The sequence below is a fragment of the Pyricularia pennisetigena genome, chromosome 3 (genome assembly GCF_004337985.1).
Source record: "Pyricularia pennisetigena strain Br36 chromosome 3, whole genome shotgun sequence".
Classification (NCBI taxonomy): Eukaryota; Fungi; Ascomycota; class Sordariomycetes; order Magnaporthales; family Pyriculariaceae; genus Pyricularia; species Pyricularia pennisetigena.
Window position 1 is genome coordinate 5857261 of NC_043742.1, and position 17445 is coordinate 5874705.

General features: G+C 52.7%; 6 protein-coding genes across 6 annotated transcripts; 5 read left to right on the forward strand and 1 right to left on the reverse strand.

The window, feature by feature from the left end:
• Positions 1-406: 406 nt before the first annotated feature.
• Positions 407-1927, forward strand: PpBr36_03325 (uncharacterized protein; the record flags this gene model as incomplete). Its single annotated transcript, XM_029890498.1, has 4 exons — positions 407-817; positions 917-1336; positions 1440-1596; positions 1680-1927. The coding sequence occupies 4 exons, from the start codon at positions 407-409 to the stop codon at positions 1925-1927; spliced, it is 1236 nt and encodes a 411-aa protein (XP_029753713.1).
• Positions 1928-2806: 879 nt separating this feature from the next.
• Positions 2807-5163, forward strand: PpBr36_03326 (uncharacterized protein; the record flags this gene model as incomplete). Its single annotated transcript, XM_029890499.1, has 4 exons — positions 2807-3240; positions 3315-3984; positions 4087-4998; positions 5077-5163. 4 exons carry the CDS (start codon positions 2807-2809, stop codon positions 5161-5163), a joined length of 2103 nt encoding a protein of 700 aa, XP_029753710.1.
• A 670-nt stretch (positions 5164-5833) lies between these two features.
• Positions 5834-9024, reverse strand: PpBr36_03327 (uncharacterized protein; the record flags this gene model as incomplete). The annotated part of the gene is made up of 2 exons (XM_029890500.1): positions 5834-6748; positions 6841-9024. 2 exons carry the CDS (start codon positions 9022-9024, stop codon positions 5834-5836), a joined length of 3099 nt encoding a protein of 1032 aa, XP_029753711.1.
• A 1216-nt stretch (positions 9025-10240) lies between these two features.
• PpBr36_03328 (uncharacterized protein) lies at positions 10241-12739 on the forward strand (the record flags this gene model as incomplete). Its single annotated transcript, XM_029890501.1, has 5 exons — positions 10241-10314; positions 10420-10552; positions 10627-10911; positions 10977-11781; positions 11850-12739. The coding sequence occupies 5 exons, from the start codon at positions 10241-10243 to the stop codon at positions 12737-12739; spliced, it is 2187 nt and encodes a 728-aa protein (XP_029753718.1).
• A 652-nt stretch (positions 12740-13391) lies between these two features.
• On the forward strand, positions 13392-14299 carry PpBr36_03329 (uncharacterized protein; the record flags this gene model as incomplete). Its single annotated transcript, XM_029890502.1, has 3 exons — positions 13392-13724; positions 13874-14101; positions 14216-14299. 3 exons carry the CDS (start codon positions 13392-13394, stop codon positions 14297-14299), a joined length of 645 nt encoding a protein of 214 aa, XP_029753719.1.
• Positions 14300-14859: 560 nt separating this feature from the next.
• Positions 14860-16022, forward strand: PpBr36_03330 (uncharacterized protein; the record flags this gene model as incomplete). Its single annotated transcript, XM_029890503.1, has 2 exons — positions 14860-15433; positions 15835-16022. The coding sequence occupies 2 exons, from the start codon at positions 14860-14862 to the stop codon at positions 16020-16022; spliced, it is 762 nt and encodes a 253-aa protein (XP_029752865.1).
• Between the last annotated feature and the right edge of the window lie 1423 nt (positions 16023-17445).

Below are 17445 nucleotides of genomic sequence, written 5' to 3' on the forward strand. Positions count from 1 at the left end.
GACATGACATCCTTGCGCGTGACGCAAACCGACAGTAAATAGCACTGCCGACCTGCCTTGTCGTCTGTTGATTCTAAGGTACAATCTCTACAGTAAGGTTGGGCAGATATACGCCTACGAAGAACACCCGGGGACGCTACCATAACCGCAGACCGTACACAACCAAAACAGGCAGGAGTGGTGATGTTGAACTGGTTTTTCGATCGACGGTATTCCTCTTCGAATTCAATCAAATCACGAGCCATTTATTTGCTACACCCACCACGTGCTTGTCTCCCATCTTACCCCGCCGTCGAGTTGGAATTCATTTCCTTCTGGTACGACACCATCCGCCATATCTCTTACCAACTTTTCAACACCGACAACACCGTGGAATTTCCGCTTCAAACCAACCGGCGCCTCCGCCATGTTTTCCCAAAAGAAACCCTACTCGGCGGTCACCGTAACGGTCGAGCGGTTGACCAGTGAGAGCTATGAGGAGGACGACCTTAGTGGAATCCCAGACCTGGTAGAGGTCATTAAATTACAACCTACTGGCCCAACCGAAGCTGCCCGTGCGATACGCAAAAAGCTCAAGTATGGCAGCGTACATCGTCAACTTCGCGCGCTGACATTGCTTGACGGCCTGATCGAGAATGCTGGTCCGCGCTTCCAGAAGACATTTGCCGACGAACCACTGCTGGAGCGCCTGCGCTTCTGCGGCACTTCAGAGTTGTCAGACCCGGATGTCAAGAAGAAGTGTTCCCTCATGTTTCGCGCCTGGGCAGTATCATACGCCAACACACCAGGTCTCGAGGGAATCGCCAAGCTCCACAAGGTGAGAGACGCCAGCTCCAGCCACAGCTCCAGTGTCTGATCATGTGATGCTCTCTGATATATATGCTTTGCATCCTTCAATACTGACCCCCAAGATTAGCAAATGCCCCGACGGAAACAAGCTGTAACTCAAGATCGATCCAAAGTAATCAGGGAGACGGAGAACAATCCATTCACCGAGGAAGAGGCTGCCGGGTCTCGTCGCGCAGGTCCCTCTTCGGCCATTTCCACACCGATAGCCGGCCGCATCGAGTCCTTTTCCTCTTTTGGCTCGTCAAAGGACAAGAGAAAGAAGGACAAGGACAAGGCCAAGCATGGCAAGTCGGGCTCTCGTTCTTTCAACCTTGCGGCCGAGCAGGACCAGATGAAGAGCACCATCGCCGAGTCTTCTATCGCAGCGACAAACCTGATGAACGCCCTGCAGAGTGTCAACAGGGAAATAGAGCGAGTGTCCCACAATGCAACAGCCGTGAAGCACTTCGAGACTTGCAAGCAGCTAAGGAGGAAAATTCTGCGCTATGTGAGTCGCACTAGCTCTTGGGCCGGCCGAGTCAAATTTGGGGCCACGACCACAACCGATCAATTCAGTCGGGATATTTCTCTGTTGACCGTTTTATCCGTAGATTCACTATGTCGAGTCGGAAGACTGGCTTGGCAGCCTCCTTCACGCCAACGATGAGCTGATTACTGCCTTGATGACCTTTGAGCAGTTGGACCGTTCCATCGACGCAGACAGCGACTCGGAGGATGATATGGCGGAGCAGGCGCATGCGTACAGGAGTAAGTTCAGCCCTATGTGCAAAGTTTCAAATATTCCACGTCGCCATGCATGCACGCTAATCTTACTCTGCGCCATGTCAAAGTGGCAAGTGAGCGGGCGAAACAACAAGCCTCGCCTACAAGTCCAAGCCCTGTCTCACAAATGGCTGGTCTGAGTATCAGTCGCAGCCCGCCTCCACCTCCCCGCCCATCGGCCTCGTCAAAGCCACCACCACCACCTAGACCCTCTGCGCGGCAGAATGAAGAAGTCGACGACGATGATGACGATCCATTTGCCGACAGTAATGCCTTGCCAACTCCTGGACTGGAAAAGTCACAGCCAAAATGGTGACATGTTGCCAGCCGATTCAATTCGGAGGTAGAGCCTCGACCACACAGCGCAATATTGCACTTTACTTGACAGCGAATGCGATGCTAGAATCAACAGCATAGTTAGATCTCTGGTCCCGAAACCACTTGGTACTGATTTAGATGTGTTTTATTGGCTTCAATGCCTTCACATTATTTTACTACTCTTTTTCTCTTCTTCTTTGCAAGCCTGCAACCAAATGCAGCATTTGCAAAGTTGGCCTGAAATGCTAATAAAGGTGCCTCGGTTCCCGAGGCGTGCAAGGGCTCCAAACCATCCAGTCATGTCAGATTTCTTGGCTAGGCACTTTTTAGGCTAAGAAGCACCATAATAGGGTCTCTACGGTGCATGTGGACCTCAGCCGCACCAGCCGAGGTGACGCCTCGGCTTGTTCCATACATATCGCTATGAACTTTTTGTGACCTTTCCTGATTCCCAATCATGTCAAACCGCGAATTTGCGATTTGCCAAGTTGAATTCATTATGACTTTCCTTGGGCTTATTTTAACACGCGACAGCATCTGGGGTAAGCAGTAAGCCAAGAAATCGTTGGTCGGCTAACATAGCCTCCATTGGTTATTCATGGTCCAGTTCTATACTCTCAACATGGTCAGCTGTGGCGCTCCCCCCGGAATGATTTGTTGAGTGCCGCAGCTAACGGTTCTTCGGCTTGGTCGGTCTGACTGTCTGTGCACATAGCCACGAATTCCGACGAGTGTTAGTGTCTCGAACCAACTTTGCAATATACCTCCAGTGCAGATTGTTCGTTCGAATCACCTCTGGACTTATTTGATCCTAGCCTTGCTATTATATGTGCCTGTACTATTTCCAAACTTTGGCCAAATCGGATCTGATATCATAATGGCAACTACTCAAGTCGGCAAGCCCTCCAACCAAACCATGGAGAATCCGCCGTACTCGGCCGATATTCCTGGCCGCCCAATTATTGCCGGGGAGACACTTCCTAGAGGTCACCGAAAGACATACAGGGATGGGCTGCTTAAACGCCCCGTAGACGCGGGCGATGAGATCAAGACGGTCTTTAACATCCTACAGCGGAGTGCGGCTCGGTATTCTAACGAGCCGGCCGTTGGGAGCAGGACTCTCGTCAAAATGCACTCAGAGACCAAAAAGGATTCTAATGGAGCAGAGAAAACAATGACCTATCCGGAGCTGACCAGTTTCAAGTACATGACATATTCAGAGTTCCATGAATTGGTACTAAACCTAGCGTCGGGGCTGAGAAAGCTGGGCCTCCAAACTGGCGATATGTTGCATATCTTTGCCTCCACAAGGTCAGTCGTTATCAAATGCTTTAACTTTCGCCTCGTTGCAAATGTGGTCTAACCTCATCTTACATATTCCATAGCCCCAATTGGCTTGCTATGTCACATGCAGCAGCTGCCCAATCATTTACCCTGGTCACCGCATACGACACGCTTGGGGAGTCTGGTGTTGAGCATTCCCTAAAGCAGACTGATGCCAGAGCCATGGTGGTCGATGCACACCTTCTAGCCACCATCAGGCGCCCGCTCGAAAAGGTCTCATCCGTCAGGTACATCATCTACAACACCAACTCGGTTCTACATCAAGTCAATGCTGAGGACGAGATCCGGAAGCTCAAGGATGCGTTTGGGCAACGAGAACTCACATTCATCAGCTTCGACGACGTCGTCGCCATGGGCAAGGCTCACCCCTGCGAGCCGACGCTTCCTCAGCCCACGGACAACTTTTGCATCATGTATACATCCGGATCCACAGGACTTCCCAAAGGTGTTGCTATAACGCACGAGGCCTTCGTCGCAGGAGTGGCGGGAATGCACGGAGCCGTTGCCAATGCGGTCTCCAATGAAGACTCTATACTTGCATATCTACCGCTCGCTCACATTTTCGAGTTGATTCTCGAGAACATAGTCATTCACATTGGCGCTACTCTGGGCTTTGCCACTCCAAGGACGCTGGCAGATTCTGGCGTCCGGGGTTGTGGTGGAGACATGAAGGAGTTCCGACCGACTGTTATGGCCGGCGTTCCGCAGATTGTAAGTTGCAATAACCATTAGGTTTCCCGTCTGTGAAAGCAACGATGACCCAAGGGGATACGTATCCAGGGCTTTTGCATTGACAGCTAACGATCTTTACAGTGGGACACTATTCGCAAAGGAATCCAAGGTCGGGTCCAAAACTCTGGCCTGATCAAGAGGACAGTTTTTAACACGGCCTTGTCACTGAAGAGTTCCCTCGTCCACTATGGCCTCCCCGGCCAGGCCATACTTGACAACCTCGTCTTTGGCCAAATCAAGGCTATGACGGGTGGCAGACTCCGCTTCATAGTTAACGGCGCAACTGGCGTCTCAAAGGAGACGGCTCACTTCCTGACCATGGTCCTCGCGCCGATGATCGGCGGCTATGGCCTGACGGAGACGTGCGCAAACGGCGCTCTCGGTTCGCCGCTGTACCGCCCCGCGCCGGGCGCCATAGGCCCGCCCACCCTGGCCGTCGAGGTCAAGCTCGTGTCGATACCGGATCTCAACTACTCGACCGACACGACGCCGCCGCGCGGCGAGATCCTGATCCGCGGCGGGCCCGTGGTGCGCGAGTACTATAACAATCCAGAGGAGACGGCCAAGGCCTTCACGGCAGACGGCTGGTTCCGCACCGGCGATGTGGGCGAGTGGGACGCCGACGGGAACCTGCGCATCATCGACCGCGTCAAGAACCTCGTCAAGTTGCAGGGCGGCGAGTACATTGCCCTCGAACGCCTCGAGGCCGTCTACCGAGGCTCCCAGTTCGTTCAGGCCATCATGGTCCACGGAGATTCGAGCCACCCGCGGCCCGTCGCCGTGGTGTCCCCAGTACCAAAGGCTCTCGCCAGCATCCGTGGCGGGCCCGACGCTGACGCCGACGCCGCTGACATACAGGCCTTGGCGGCGGACCCCGTCGTTCAGGATGCCGTGCTCAAGGACCTCGTCCGTCTGGGGAAGGCGGCTGGATTCAAGAGCCTCGAGATCGTCGTGGGCGTCGTGATTGTGTCCGATGAATGGACCCCTGCGAGCGTAAGTCGCTCCACGCACACCTCTGTGCATGTGCAGAAAGGCTCCTTGTACTAATCCGTATCATACGTGCTTGCGTAGGGACTTGTGACTGCCACGCAAAAGCTCAACCGCAGGGCCCTCTATGATGAGTACAAGGATAAGATCCAAGCCTCCCTCGCCCGATAGCCACATCGTCTGCTTTGTATACTATTCACACCATGCAGACTGAAGTAATGATCTAGAGCTTACGCGGCCAATCGAGGCGTTTGTGTTAGACGCCTCATCGTTCAAGCATTAAATCAAGACGATTGTTCGATTATAGGTGTCCTATCTGCAAGGATTGACTCTCGCCGTGAGTCCTGCTCTATGTATATATGATGTATGAGTGAAATGGGGCAAGAGTCGCAATGTAATTAGTGATGAGGATGGCGTGTTTCTTTTCCTTCACACTTGTCACACGTCAGCCATAGAGCATCATCTCCAAGATCATTTCTCATAGAAGCCCGCTTTCTCGACGAAACGCAAGTAAGAAGTGGGAATGCGTGACCACAAATCTCCGTTGCACCTTGCTAATATGCCCACGATCCAAAATAAAGTAAAAATAGAAAACAGAAATCAAAACGCCGCCAAAACTCAACCCCAGGTATTTATAGCCAAGGACACACAAAAGAGCAGACAAATGAGAAGGGGAAAAAAAGTAAAAAAAGATGATGATGGTTTTAAAAAATAGGGGATGAAAAGACACAAAAAATCAAGAAGTGAATATGACTTCCGCTGCGCCCTGCAAGCAATCCCACATCATCGCAATCATGCTTCCCTATACGCACTGACCTCGCAGCGCTGGTCGAGTTGTTTCTCATTTCCCCGCGGGCTGACGACTGTAAAACAGAATATAGGCCGAAGATTCCGAGTCTGCAGCATACATGCCTGCCGCATCAGCATCCTCTTCGTTTTTGATCGTCTTGGTCGAAATGACTGAATCGTTGCAGTGGTACCAGACACCGCCGTTCCTGGACGGGTTCTGGTCCCTCACAAATGCTGTATAGTGACCGGATCTCAAACTCCCGCCATGAAGAACGGCCGCATAGCAATAGTAGCGGAAGGGGCCTGTCCACTCTTCACCTACTCCGTCCTTACTTGGTGTTGGGTCTGATACAGCCGCAAGATTCAAATCGTCGAGGGGGAAAATGACCTTGGTGTTGTTTTTTCTGGTATCTCCCATGTCGACACTGAATCGACTAAGAGAGATGCACAGGAGCTTGGGTAGCCTGGTTAGTCGTACCGTTGAGCAGGTCGTGTTCTTCTGCTTGCACCCGTCGCACTTGTAATCGTCCAGAGGCTCGTTATAAGAGAATCCGCCTGGCAGCAAGTCTACCAACTTGCATGGCCCCCTCGATTCCGGAACTGGAACCTGGATCTTGTTGAAGGCCTCATGGCTGTAGTTGGTGTGCGTACAGCTTTTGCAGCGGACGATGTTTTGCGACAGACCGCGCCAGTAACGGTCGATAACCGAATCGTTGGCCGAGCACCATCCGCTCCAGAAAGCAATGGCATTTTCATGTTTATTTTGACCAAATACCAAGTCGGATGGATTAAAATTTTTGTTCCGCAGACGATTTGTCTCGTCATGAAGGTGATCCATCAGGAAGCTGATGAACTCCTCGGCGTCCTGCTGCTTGTTTCTGCTGCCAAATGCTTCAAGTGCCCCCTTTGGCTGATTCTCCCCCCGTTCATAGAGCACTGTGTTGCGGTCAATGAAGTTGCAATATTCCTAAATCAAGTCAGTCAGTCAGTCAGCCAGCCAGTCCGTCAAGAAGCTGCACATGTTGAGTTGTGTGGATTGCATGCAAGGCGCATTCTTACCATCAAGGTCCTACATTCCATCGATTCGAATTGGCCATTCAACATCCAGTGGAACAGATTGGACAAGATTTTGGACAGGAATTGGTGGTTCTCCAATTTCTCTCCATCGCGCATCGGTACCTTCCATCGACTCTGCCAGTCCTCGCCGACCAACTCGTCGACGAAGCCGCTCGAGTGGAAAAGGGCCTGGATTGAGGCGTTGGAATAGCACCAGACACCGGGATTCATGAGGCCGACTGGGCGTCTCTCTCTCCGCAGAAGAGCCCTGGGTTCTGCAGCAAGTGGTGCATATGGTTCCTCCTCGCCGGTTTCCCTCAAGCCGGTGTAGCTCTGTCGGGTCAAGATCCGGGCCGGCCGAGCTGGCGGCGCAAGCATCGTGTTGTTAATATCTGCCGAGGCAGGAAAACCCCTCGTGGCTTGTGTGACAGGAGAAGTCATTGACTCTCGCACATCGCTGACTGCAGGAAATCTCCTCAAGAATTCCTCTTGTGTGCGAACAATGCTCTGCCCCTCGTTGGTGAGCTTTTCATTCCAACGTCTAGCATCTTCGGCATTCTGGATTGGTTTTGCTTTCGGTCTGCCCTGACCAAGCGACAGGGGAAACCGCGGCTTGGGGTGTTGAAGTTTTTGGATCCCACCAGAGGTTTCAGATCTTTGTAAAGCATGTGCGCCGACAAGTTCAACCCAGGCATCAAGCCCGCCCTTGAGGAGCTTCGCCGGCTTGCTGTCTCCTGTCAGATCGTAATCAAAGTGCTTCAGGGCATTGTACAGGCCGAACAACGCATTCTCTGCTGGTGTTCCGCCCCGCCAGTTGATCTCATGGGAATCTTGATTGTAGAAGACGACGAGGTCATATTCACTCCGTCGGCTGAAGATTTCTTCCTCGCGCGGAGGCGCGAGAATCAGGCTTTGCGCAATATCCTCTGCGGAGATATGTTCACGTTGCAACACATCCGGCTCCACACAAATGATGGAGGTTGACATGATGTGGCCTTCGTTGAACTCCTCTCTGGTTCTCACATCGATTATCAGAACCTTAAAGTTGACGGACGAGCCACGCATGAACTCAACCAACTGTTCCGGCGTTACCGTATCTCCTTCTGGAATTCGGGGCTGAGGACGGGCTGAGGGCGGCTTTGCTTGTTGGTTATTTGCAGGGGCGGAATAATCCTCTCTGCCCAGAGGTTGTTTGCCCTGCGAAGCCATTGACGTGGAAGAAGCCGCACGGCTGAACATTCCCCGCGAATTACTCGAGGGGAGGTTCGCGGACTCATTGGAAACGGTGCCCCGCGCTGGGCTATAGATGGCCTCGGGGACCTTGGGGAACTCGGTGGGAATGTTGCTGTGTAACGATATTCCAGCGACTTGCTTCGGTGTAGGCGGTAAGCCTGTTGATCCCAACGGCCGTTGTGATGAGCCGCCAGGTCCATTTTTGCCACCTCGTAAATTTGCAAAACGTTCAGCAAGATCTTGGACTGGAGGGCTCAAAGGACCGGCGCCGTTTGGCCCATTCTGCACAGAGTTTCCATGCAAGGCTTGAGGCTTCGGGTACGGCGCTGATCTTCTGGTGGCAATCCCGTTTTCTGCATCTTGGCCGTATCCGGGGCTGGGCACGGCTCCGTTGCCGGACAAAGGCGACTCTGATGCCACAGGCTTTACCGTACCCCCATTCGAGTGCAGTCCTGGCTGCGCATGGCCATTGGCCCGTGTGGATTGTAAGCTGGCACGTTGAGGGCGCACGCCGCTTTTTTGATTGTCCAGCTTGACAGCTGCTTTGACCTTCTCGAAATCAGGATGCAAGGCCTGGATCTTGCGCATCAGAGCTGTGTGACGTGCAGCCAGCTGCTTCCTGTCTGAGAGAGAAGCAAAGCCCTTGTTCCTTGGAATAGCCTCGACAGCTATTACAGTAGCTGAGACGTATTCCTTCAGGGCCATATGAGGACGTCCAAAGCCCTTGAGAGACTCGGCACTTCTAAGGTGATTTTCACCCTGTGCTATGACGGTCTCGATGGGGGCGAAGGCATCGATATTGACAGGCGGATTGAGGAGGTCATCTATGTGCGGTAGCGGCGGCTTGCCGGGGCGGCCGTTGGGGGGCGCATCGGCGTTCATGCTGCCACCCGCCGTTGGCGTGGTGAAAGTGTAGGAAGACGAGGATACGGAGGCGGAGGGTGGCGGCACCATCCTGGTGGATTATGTGTGTATAGTTGCTGGTCGGTTATCTATCCGTATGTGCTAGACTCATGGCGATGATCAAGTAAGAGCTGGATTGAAACGAAACCTGCTCGCCTTTCTGGCAGAAGCGAAAATGAGATTATTAGGGACCCTATGGCAAGCATGGGAGGCAGTCAAAGACTAGAGCGCCGAGGACGCCGGATGCAGCGTCCCGACTATGTATCGGGCAGAAACAACAGGCCGAGTTCGTATTATGTCTTCGGTATGGTATGTATACTGCTGCTCGGTTCCACGCCCAGACTAACTGGAATGAGGGGACATTCTTTGTTCGACTTTCGCTTCAAAGGTGAGATGGGGCGAATCAGGCTTGGAGAGGCTTTTGCGGACCCGTTCATACGCTCGCACCGCAGCCGCGTGGTAGTTGACGGCGTAAAGCCAGTCAGTTACACACCCTCGAACAATAAGGAATAGTCGATAGAACGAATGGTGGGCCAGTCGCGTTGGCGGGGTGTGATTGGATCAGCCAACCAAGTCAAATCCGAAGCAAAATGGTGCTTTTGTTGTTGCGAGATTGCCAGCCATTAGTTGTGAACGGAATCCGGGAGCGGCCTGTTTGCGGTACAAAGTACGGCCCCACCACGAGGTACCTACCACACCCAATTGCCCCAGGGTCTCCAAACGCCACCTCACGCACTCAGTCAGTAGCCCACATCGTCATTGGGCTGAGCTCTTCCCATGTGAACCCATGTGGCTGTGGCCGGGGAGTGCGGAGCTGCCCCCCAAGCGCGGCTCCATGACAAACAGCGGCTCCGTCTTAGTAAGGTTAACTTAGCGTGCGTGCCAGCATTAACTATCGCCGCCTACGATCCAGCCTTGAGCTTTCGCGACGGCGTATTGGAATAATTTTTGTCGTAACCCAACCGCTCCCAACTCAAACTGCTCATACGGCAATCATTGCACGCTGGTCCAATATTGCAAAATTCCACTCTTGCATTGCCTGACCCTTTTCTCCTCGGCAGCCGAGTCCAACTAGCGATACAGTGCCAGGGTTGCGTCATAGCACACGTAGACCCAACCAACGGGCGACACGGCGGCGATTCTCTGTGAAAGCGGCCAAACGCGCATTCTGACACGACAGCAACCCCCACACCGACGCCTTTTGACTTTCGCTATCGTCGCTGCCTGCATCTCTGCGAAACAGATATTGCAGTTCTGCGCCTTCAAAATGATGAGCTGGTGGTCTTCAGGGGCCAACACTGCCCTGGACGAGCAGATTGAGAAGGCGACGAGTAGCAGTTTGTATGCCGCACCTGCCTAGCCGAACTGCCTGATGCAAACAGCTCTGTCGGCATCCAGGCCCAACTCATCCTAAGTGCTGCTTTGTGACTAACAGCATGCCTATAGAGAAGATATTGCGCTCAACCTCGAGATATCCGATGTTATTCGATCCAAGACCGTCCCACCCAAAGATGCCATGCGTTCTCTCAAAAAGCGAATTGGACATAAGAATCCCAATACGCAACTAAGCGCTCTTGAGGTCTGCCGCCCACTACATCTCCTTTGCGGGTCTTAGCCTTGGTCTGCATTGATACTGACGTTGAGGATCAACAGCTTACGGATACATGCGTCAAAAACGGCGGACAACATTTTCTGGTCGAGATCGCCTCGCGTGAATTCATAGACAACTTGGTCTCCTTACTCAAGGCTACAGGACCTGCTGCCGTCAACGCAGACGTACGTACCAGGATCCTTGGACTGATACAGTCCTGGGCAGCTGTCACACAGGGTCGCGTCGAACTTTCATACATAGGGGAGGTTTACAAGACTCTACAGCACGAGGGCTTTCAATTTCCCCCTAAAGTCGCCGTGGCCACCAGCATGATTGATAGCAGTGCGGTACGTCAATGCTGTGTTCTCCCGGTAACATCTACAAGCGAGCGGCTACTAACAATCAACAACAGCCTCCCGAGTGGACCGACTCAGATGTCTGCATGCGTTGCAGAACTCCATTTACCTTCACAAACCGGAAGCACCATTGTCGCAACTGCGGTAGCTGTTTTGATCAACAATGCTCTTCGAAGTCGATCCCGTTACCACATCTTGGCATAATGCAGCCGGTCAGGGTGGATGATGGCTGCTATGCCAAACTCACGGACAAGAGCAGGGGTTCAGGAGCCTCTGGCGCCGGCGCAGGATACGATCGAAAGTCGCCTAGCCTGTATTCTTCATTCCCCCACAAGAACCGATCGTCGTCGGCGATGCAGCCCCGGAGTGCTAGGGTTGACGACGGGTTTGACGAAGACCTGAAAAAAGCCCTGGCAATGAGTCTGGAGGAAGTCAAGAGCCATTCCAGAAATTATGCGCCCGCAAGCAATGGCATTGCCAACGGCGGCCAGTCAAAGATTAATGGGGATTCTTCCGCAATGAAGACTGTGGAGGAGGAAGACGATGACCTCAAGGCTGCAATCGCAGCATCTCTGGCTGACATGGAGGAGCAGAAGAAAAAGCATTCTGCAGTACTTCACGAACAGACACATAGTTCGGAGCCGGCATCTGCGTCTACCTTCGTTCCACCCAAGAATGACTATGAGCTCACACCGGTTGAAGCGGAGAACATCAACTTGTTTGCGACGCTAGTGGATCGCCTGCAGACGCAACCTCCTGGGACCATTTTGCGAGAGCCCCAGATCCAGGAACTCTACGACAGTATTGGGACACTTCGGCCAAAGTTGGCGAGAACCTACGGAGAGACCATGAGCAAACACGGTAGGTTCTCCAGCGCTGTTGATAAATGACGGGTTGACATCTGCGATCTGAGCTAACTTGTTCTGCAGACACCCTTCTTGATTTACATGCCAAACTCGCAACAGTAGTGCGCTACTATGACCGAATGCTCGAGGAGCGGCTCTCAAAGGCCTACGGCCAGCGCAGTTTTGCGGGCTACAACATGCCTGTAGCTAGCCAGACATCGAGCCCTTATCCATCGCTGCAAGGCCCCAGTGCACCTGCGAATGTTCCCGGAGAGAGTTTCTACACCGGACAGCCTCAGCACGACTACGCCGAGCCGTCACGGCAACCGTCATATCCTCCACAGGCCCCTGGCGCTCAACAGCAGTTCCATCAATACGCGCCACCTCACCAACCTTCTCAGCCCAGCGAGGGCTGGCAGGCTTCGCACACTCCTGCCCCGTCAGCCCAATATCCCGGACAACCTCCCCAGCAGTCGACAGAGTCGATTCATTCCCATTCCAGCGCTCACAATCACCAGAACCTTGCAGCGCCAAGCGCACCGGATCAACCGCTTTCAACTCCCACCACGGATCCAGCCGCCTCTTATTATTTTAATCAGCAACAAGTATCCGCACTGCAAACGCCAGTGTCTGTCCCCGCGGAGCCTGTACAATCGCCATACCCCAACTTGCAACAGCAGCAACAACAACAGCAGCAGCAACAGCAACAGCAACAACAACCTGCACAATACCAACACTCACCTGGCCTTGGGGGCCAAGCGCCGCAGCAACAACCGCACACACAGCCTCAGCAGCCCCAACAGCCGTACTGGCAACATTCAGCATCCCAGAACACTGCGTTGCCGACAAATCACCAGCCATGGCCCCAGGTGCCCAATAGACAAAGCGGATCTTACGTGCAAGAGCCCTTGCCTTCTGCGCCCCAGCACGCACCGCAAAAGCCCGTCGTAGAGGAGGCCCTCATTGAGTTGTAGGATGGGCAGGAGGTTACTTTGGAGTTTTGGGCTTGGAATCGCATGTGTCAGAAGGTATTACAGCACAGCTCCGATTGAACATGTTTGGTCGCGGACTTTGATGTGTTTTTGATGCTTGTCGTATACAATCGCTCAAAAGGTAGATTTCTTTTAATTGCAAAGAGATTTGTTTTCTGCAAACGGAAGGATACCTGTTTTCACTTTGTAGGAAAGCTAATGTGTCTGCATTAGTCGAACTCATCTTGACACCGATTGGCTATGTCGTCCCTTGCGTTTTTCAAAAACAAACCATACCACGGGATGGAGAAAGTCGGAAGATATGAATGGGTACTGGAATGCGCCCCCTCGCTTCAAAATGGTTGTCAAGGGCTTTAGGCAAGGGAAATGAACAAAGATTCCTCGACTTGGCAGTCAGCTGCGCTGCCCCTGTAATGGAAGCCTCATACCAGGAACATCCGGATCCGTTGCATTCCTTGGCGACTGCCTCTACCCTCCAGACAAAGATGCACACTTTTATTTGTTGGATTTGTCTATTCTACTCTGGAGGTGCATTGATCTTAGTGACTGCTAAAACCAGACGTCTGCCAGAGAAACTTTCCAAGAGGGTTGATCCAATATACGAACCCTCCGACCATACTCGCCATCGAGAGCAATGGCATCTCAACAACAAACCGACAGACCAAACAATGATCGCCCTGCGTTGAACCGGCGGCCACTGGACATTGTCATGAGCGACTACACACACTACGAGCTGAACGAGAACCTCGAGATCGAAAAGTGGTATCGACCAGCAGCTCCACCAGCTCCGGCGCCTGAGGTGTTGTTGCTGCCAACGAGCCCCGAGGAGAGACAAGACAGAAGCTTGGAGCTACGGGCCAGGTGGGAAGAGCAACCCGAGGTGTCGAAAGACAAGGTTCCTGACCAGCTTGCCGAGGCAGAATGCAAGTCAACCCAAATGCCCCCAACCTCTTCATCTAATATCACGGTCATGAGAATACAACACCGGGAGAGAAAAGAGCTTTTCCCGCAATGGCTAACTAGCAAGATATATATATATATATATATATATATATATATATATATATAAATACAGCATACGTCCTACTTGACCGTGCTCGTCGAGCCGCGTATGAGGGTTATGAGGAGCCCTCGGAGATGGACTGGCCGGTGAAGCTGCCGTCGCGCGCTCAGCTCACGCGTATGGCGTACCGCAGGCCCAGGCCGAGGCCGAACAGCGTGGCTGCCAAGGCGAGGGAGCGCGGCGGAGCGGCCAGGCCGGAGCCGGTGTTTTGGGGCAACGGCCAGCGGCGGGTCACCTTGGGGAAGGACTACAAGGCCAGTCGCATGATCAAATACATACTTGTAAGTTGCAGACTGTATTATTCCTTGAAAATTTGAGGGGATTATTGTGAGGTTTTTCCGTATGCGACGACGTCCCGGCTAACATGGGATTGCATTTGTTTTTCCCACCTTTAGGATGGTGCGAGGGCCAAAGCAGGGGCTAGAGCATCGGGAGGAAATAGGAGGTTGAGGATGGCTGCTAAGAACAAGATGCCATGAGGAAAAGGTTAAGGTGGAGGTGTATGGTATGCGCTTGTATGGTCGAGGACGGGAGGCAATTCGAGAAGGGTACAGGAAGAGTTTCATGGTTCGCCTGGTATCGATGGCTGAGTCTATGTCTGATGTCATGGCTAGAATTTCGTGGCGTTCAATCCCCACAACGCAGTGATGATATTTCACCCAACTTTAATACAGTAAAGATCATTTCGTTAAAAGGATAAAAATTTCAAGTAGAGCGCGTTTTTTTTTCCCTTCTTTCATTAATCAAATTATCTGGGCAGGACGTACGGGAGCAGACGCCTGTCGGCACGTCGTGGTTGTCGTTTTTCCAGTGAACTGACAATCTGACTGTCTGGCGGAGGAAGCGGGGCAGGGGCAAATGGCAAATCATGAAGTCGGTCTAAAAGTCCAGGTAATCAAGGCACGATGACTCAACGTAACAAGTCGCTTCAAGTCTTGACAGCGCGCAACCCAAAACATACAACAAATCCGTGTAGTCAACATCACACCTGCATTCAAACAGCTTCGAATCGCTTGTCGTCACATTTGTTCAGTGGAAAATGCCAGCCACAGTCTACTTCGTCCGCCATGCTCAAGGCTACCACAACCTCCCCTGGGTGCCAGGAGGAACAAACCCGTCTCTGCTGGCCGACCCGGACCTCACAGAGTTGGGCAAGGAACAGTGCGCGGAGCTGAGCAAGAACTTCCCCGTCCACGACAAGATCACCCATCTGGTGGCATCGCCGCTGAGGCGCACGCTCTACACCTGCCTGCTCTCGTTTGGCCCGGTGCTGGAGCAGGGCAGGGTGAAAAAGGTGATTGCGCTGCCGGAACTGCAAGAGATCGCGGCGCTGCCCAGCGATACGGGCAGTGACCCGGCGGTGCTGGCCAAGGAGTTTGGCGTCGAAAAGGTCGACCTCGGCCTCGTCAAGGATGGCTGGACCGACAAGGGCCCGGGTTCACCGTTTGCGCCTGAGCTGGAGAAGCTTGATGCCAGGGCCAGGGCGGCCAGGATTTGGCTACGGAAGCTGGCTTCCGAGGTCGAGGGCAATGAGGCGCACATTGTCGTGGTCACTCACGGAGCCATTCTACATTTCTTGACTGAGGATTGGGATGGCACGTCGATAAACAACAGTAAGAACAGTTTTTCTTTTGCTCTTTTCGTTTTCCTTTTTCGCAACCACTCCTCGTTTTTGGGTGCGTCATTTTCTTTTTCCCCCGGGATTGCTGCAACTGAGCAGAATCATTCGGAGATGCTGAAGCCGGCAGGGCATGACTTGGATTAACCAGTCGAGGGTGCCTTGTCCTGATCCCCCGTTGCCGTCAAGCCCATGATCCATACTCGGAGTTGGAGGCCCTGGGCCCACTGGTACCCACTGGTACCCACTTGAGCAAACCATGGGGTCATAAGTTGCAGTGCAATATCTTTAGCATTACGCGTCTTGATTTACTGTTTCGGCTGTCGGATTGTTTCTTTTATTGCTTCTCTGCTTCATGCTGACGAGCGGCTGTTTTTTTTTTTTTTTATTCTCCAGGCACTGGATGGCAGAATACTGAGTGGCGTTCGTACGAGTTCGCCGATTCTACTGGACAAGATCCACAAGCAAGCCTCAAAGAAACAAAGCAAAGCTGGGAGAGGCGACGCGGCAGCGCAATTCCCCTGACGGAGACGGAACAGCGGGAACTCAAGGCTGTGTTGTGGCGTGGGGTGAAGGAGGAGTAGTTGAGTGACGCGGAGAAATTCTAAATAAGCAGAGTCCTTGGCGGAGAACGGGAACGCGGCTGGGCTGACTGAGGGTTCGAAACTCAACAATTGGGTTAGGCTCACCTGGAAAGAGACACAAACAGACACAAGACTGACAAGATATCCATAGAGATAGATCAGCAGTAGATCATAGAATATAAATACCGTGTGTCAAGTTCAAGTGCTTGTCGCTTACTGTACAGCGGCACATGAATACGCAGTAGCGAACCCCCTTTTTGACAGCATTATAAACGCATGAATTATAGGTATGGGGAAACTTTAACAAGGTGCTGCACTCTACTGTACTGTCAGCCGACTGACCGGCTACTACCTGATAGTGGCGAGAGAGAATCCCGGTAACTCGATTAGTCCATGTTAATAGCTGCCCTGGAGTTAATGAAAATCAATACATTGAGAGCAGTTTTTGGCAACACAGATTCTGCGACAATGGAAGGGATAAATAAAGAAGAGAAAATAGAAAAATAAAAAGATCGGATTAAACCGAAAGCGTGAGGCGATAATTGTTCTGGCGGCCGGCTATTTTCAGCCTCCCCGTGGCCTCTGATTGAGCCGCAGACCAACGTCTCGGAAGGGGGACAGCTAGCCAATTGAAACCGAACCGCGCGACTATTGTGCTAGCAAACGAAGTCTGGTATGCAGCCCTCTCAGCGACCTTCAAGCCCATGGGAATCCAGTCGGAGATTTCCATGTCGCGGCGTCGATCCTTCGAGGACTGGACATTATCCGCCCAGAGCCCGCCTTGCCGCCAGAATCAACCGTTGTTATGGCCTGATGGGTAATCGTTCTCTAGCGAATAAAACGGAGTAGGGCTAGTTACGATTAGAATGATTTTGGGATGCACAATGTCTTGTGTTGAGGTGGGTTGTGCAGCATTGTCTAGTTGAAACGGACAAAGTCGAGCACAGCGCCTCGACGTGATTCGTCAGTGGCTTGCGATATGCCAATTTGAGCTCTGGCCAATGCAATATGCAGGGAGCCTAGGGGTTCGGTCGTCGGCTCCCTGGTGCCGCCGGCGCGCTTATTACCCACGCAAGAGGCCCATTATTTTTTTCTCGTCAGACCCCCCCATATGACCGAAATGGGTTTAGCAGCCCGTTGTCTGTCGTACCTTGCAGGTTCGCATGGAGCTATCCTTGTCATCCTTTCTTCAGCGCCCTAGAAGCCTTGGACGACGCTTTTAGCCAGGCACGAATCCCATTCACCCCCACACAACGGTCCCAAGTTAAAGGCGGGCTGCCCTGATGTAAGCCGCTGATGATTGGATGGATTAGTGAGATTGTTGGGGGAGGCCTGTCCATCGCGCCGTCAAAAAAAGATCTGTGTTTCATAACGTACCAGATATTGATGCAACTGCCCGTGCAGCCCTGTCCGTCTTTTCGTC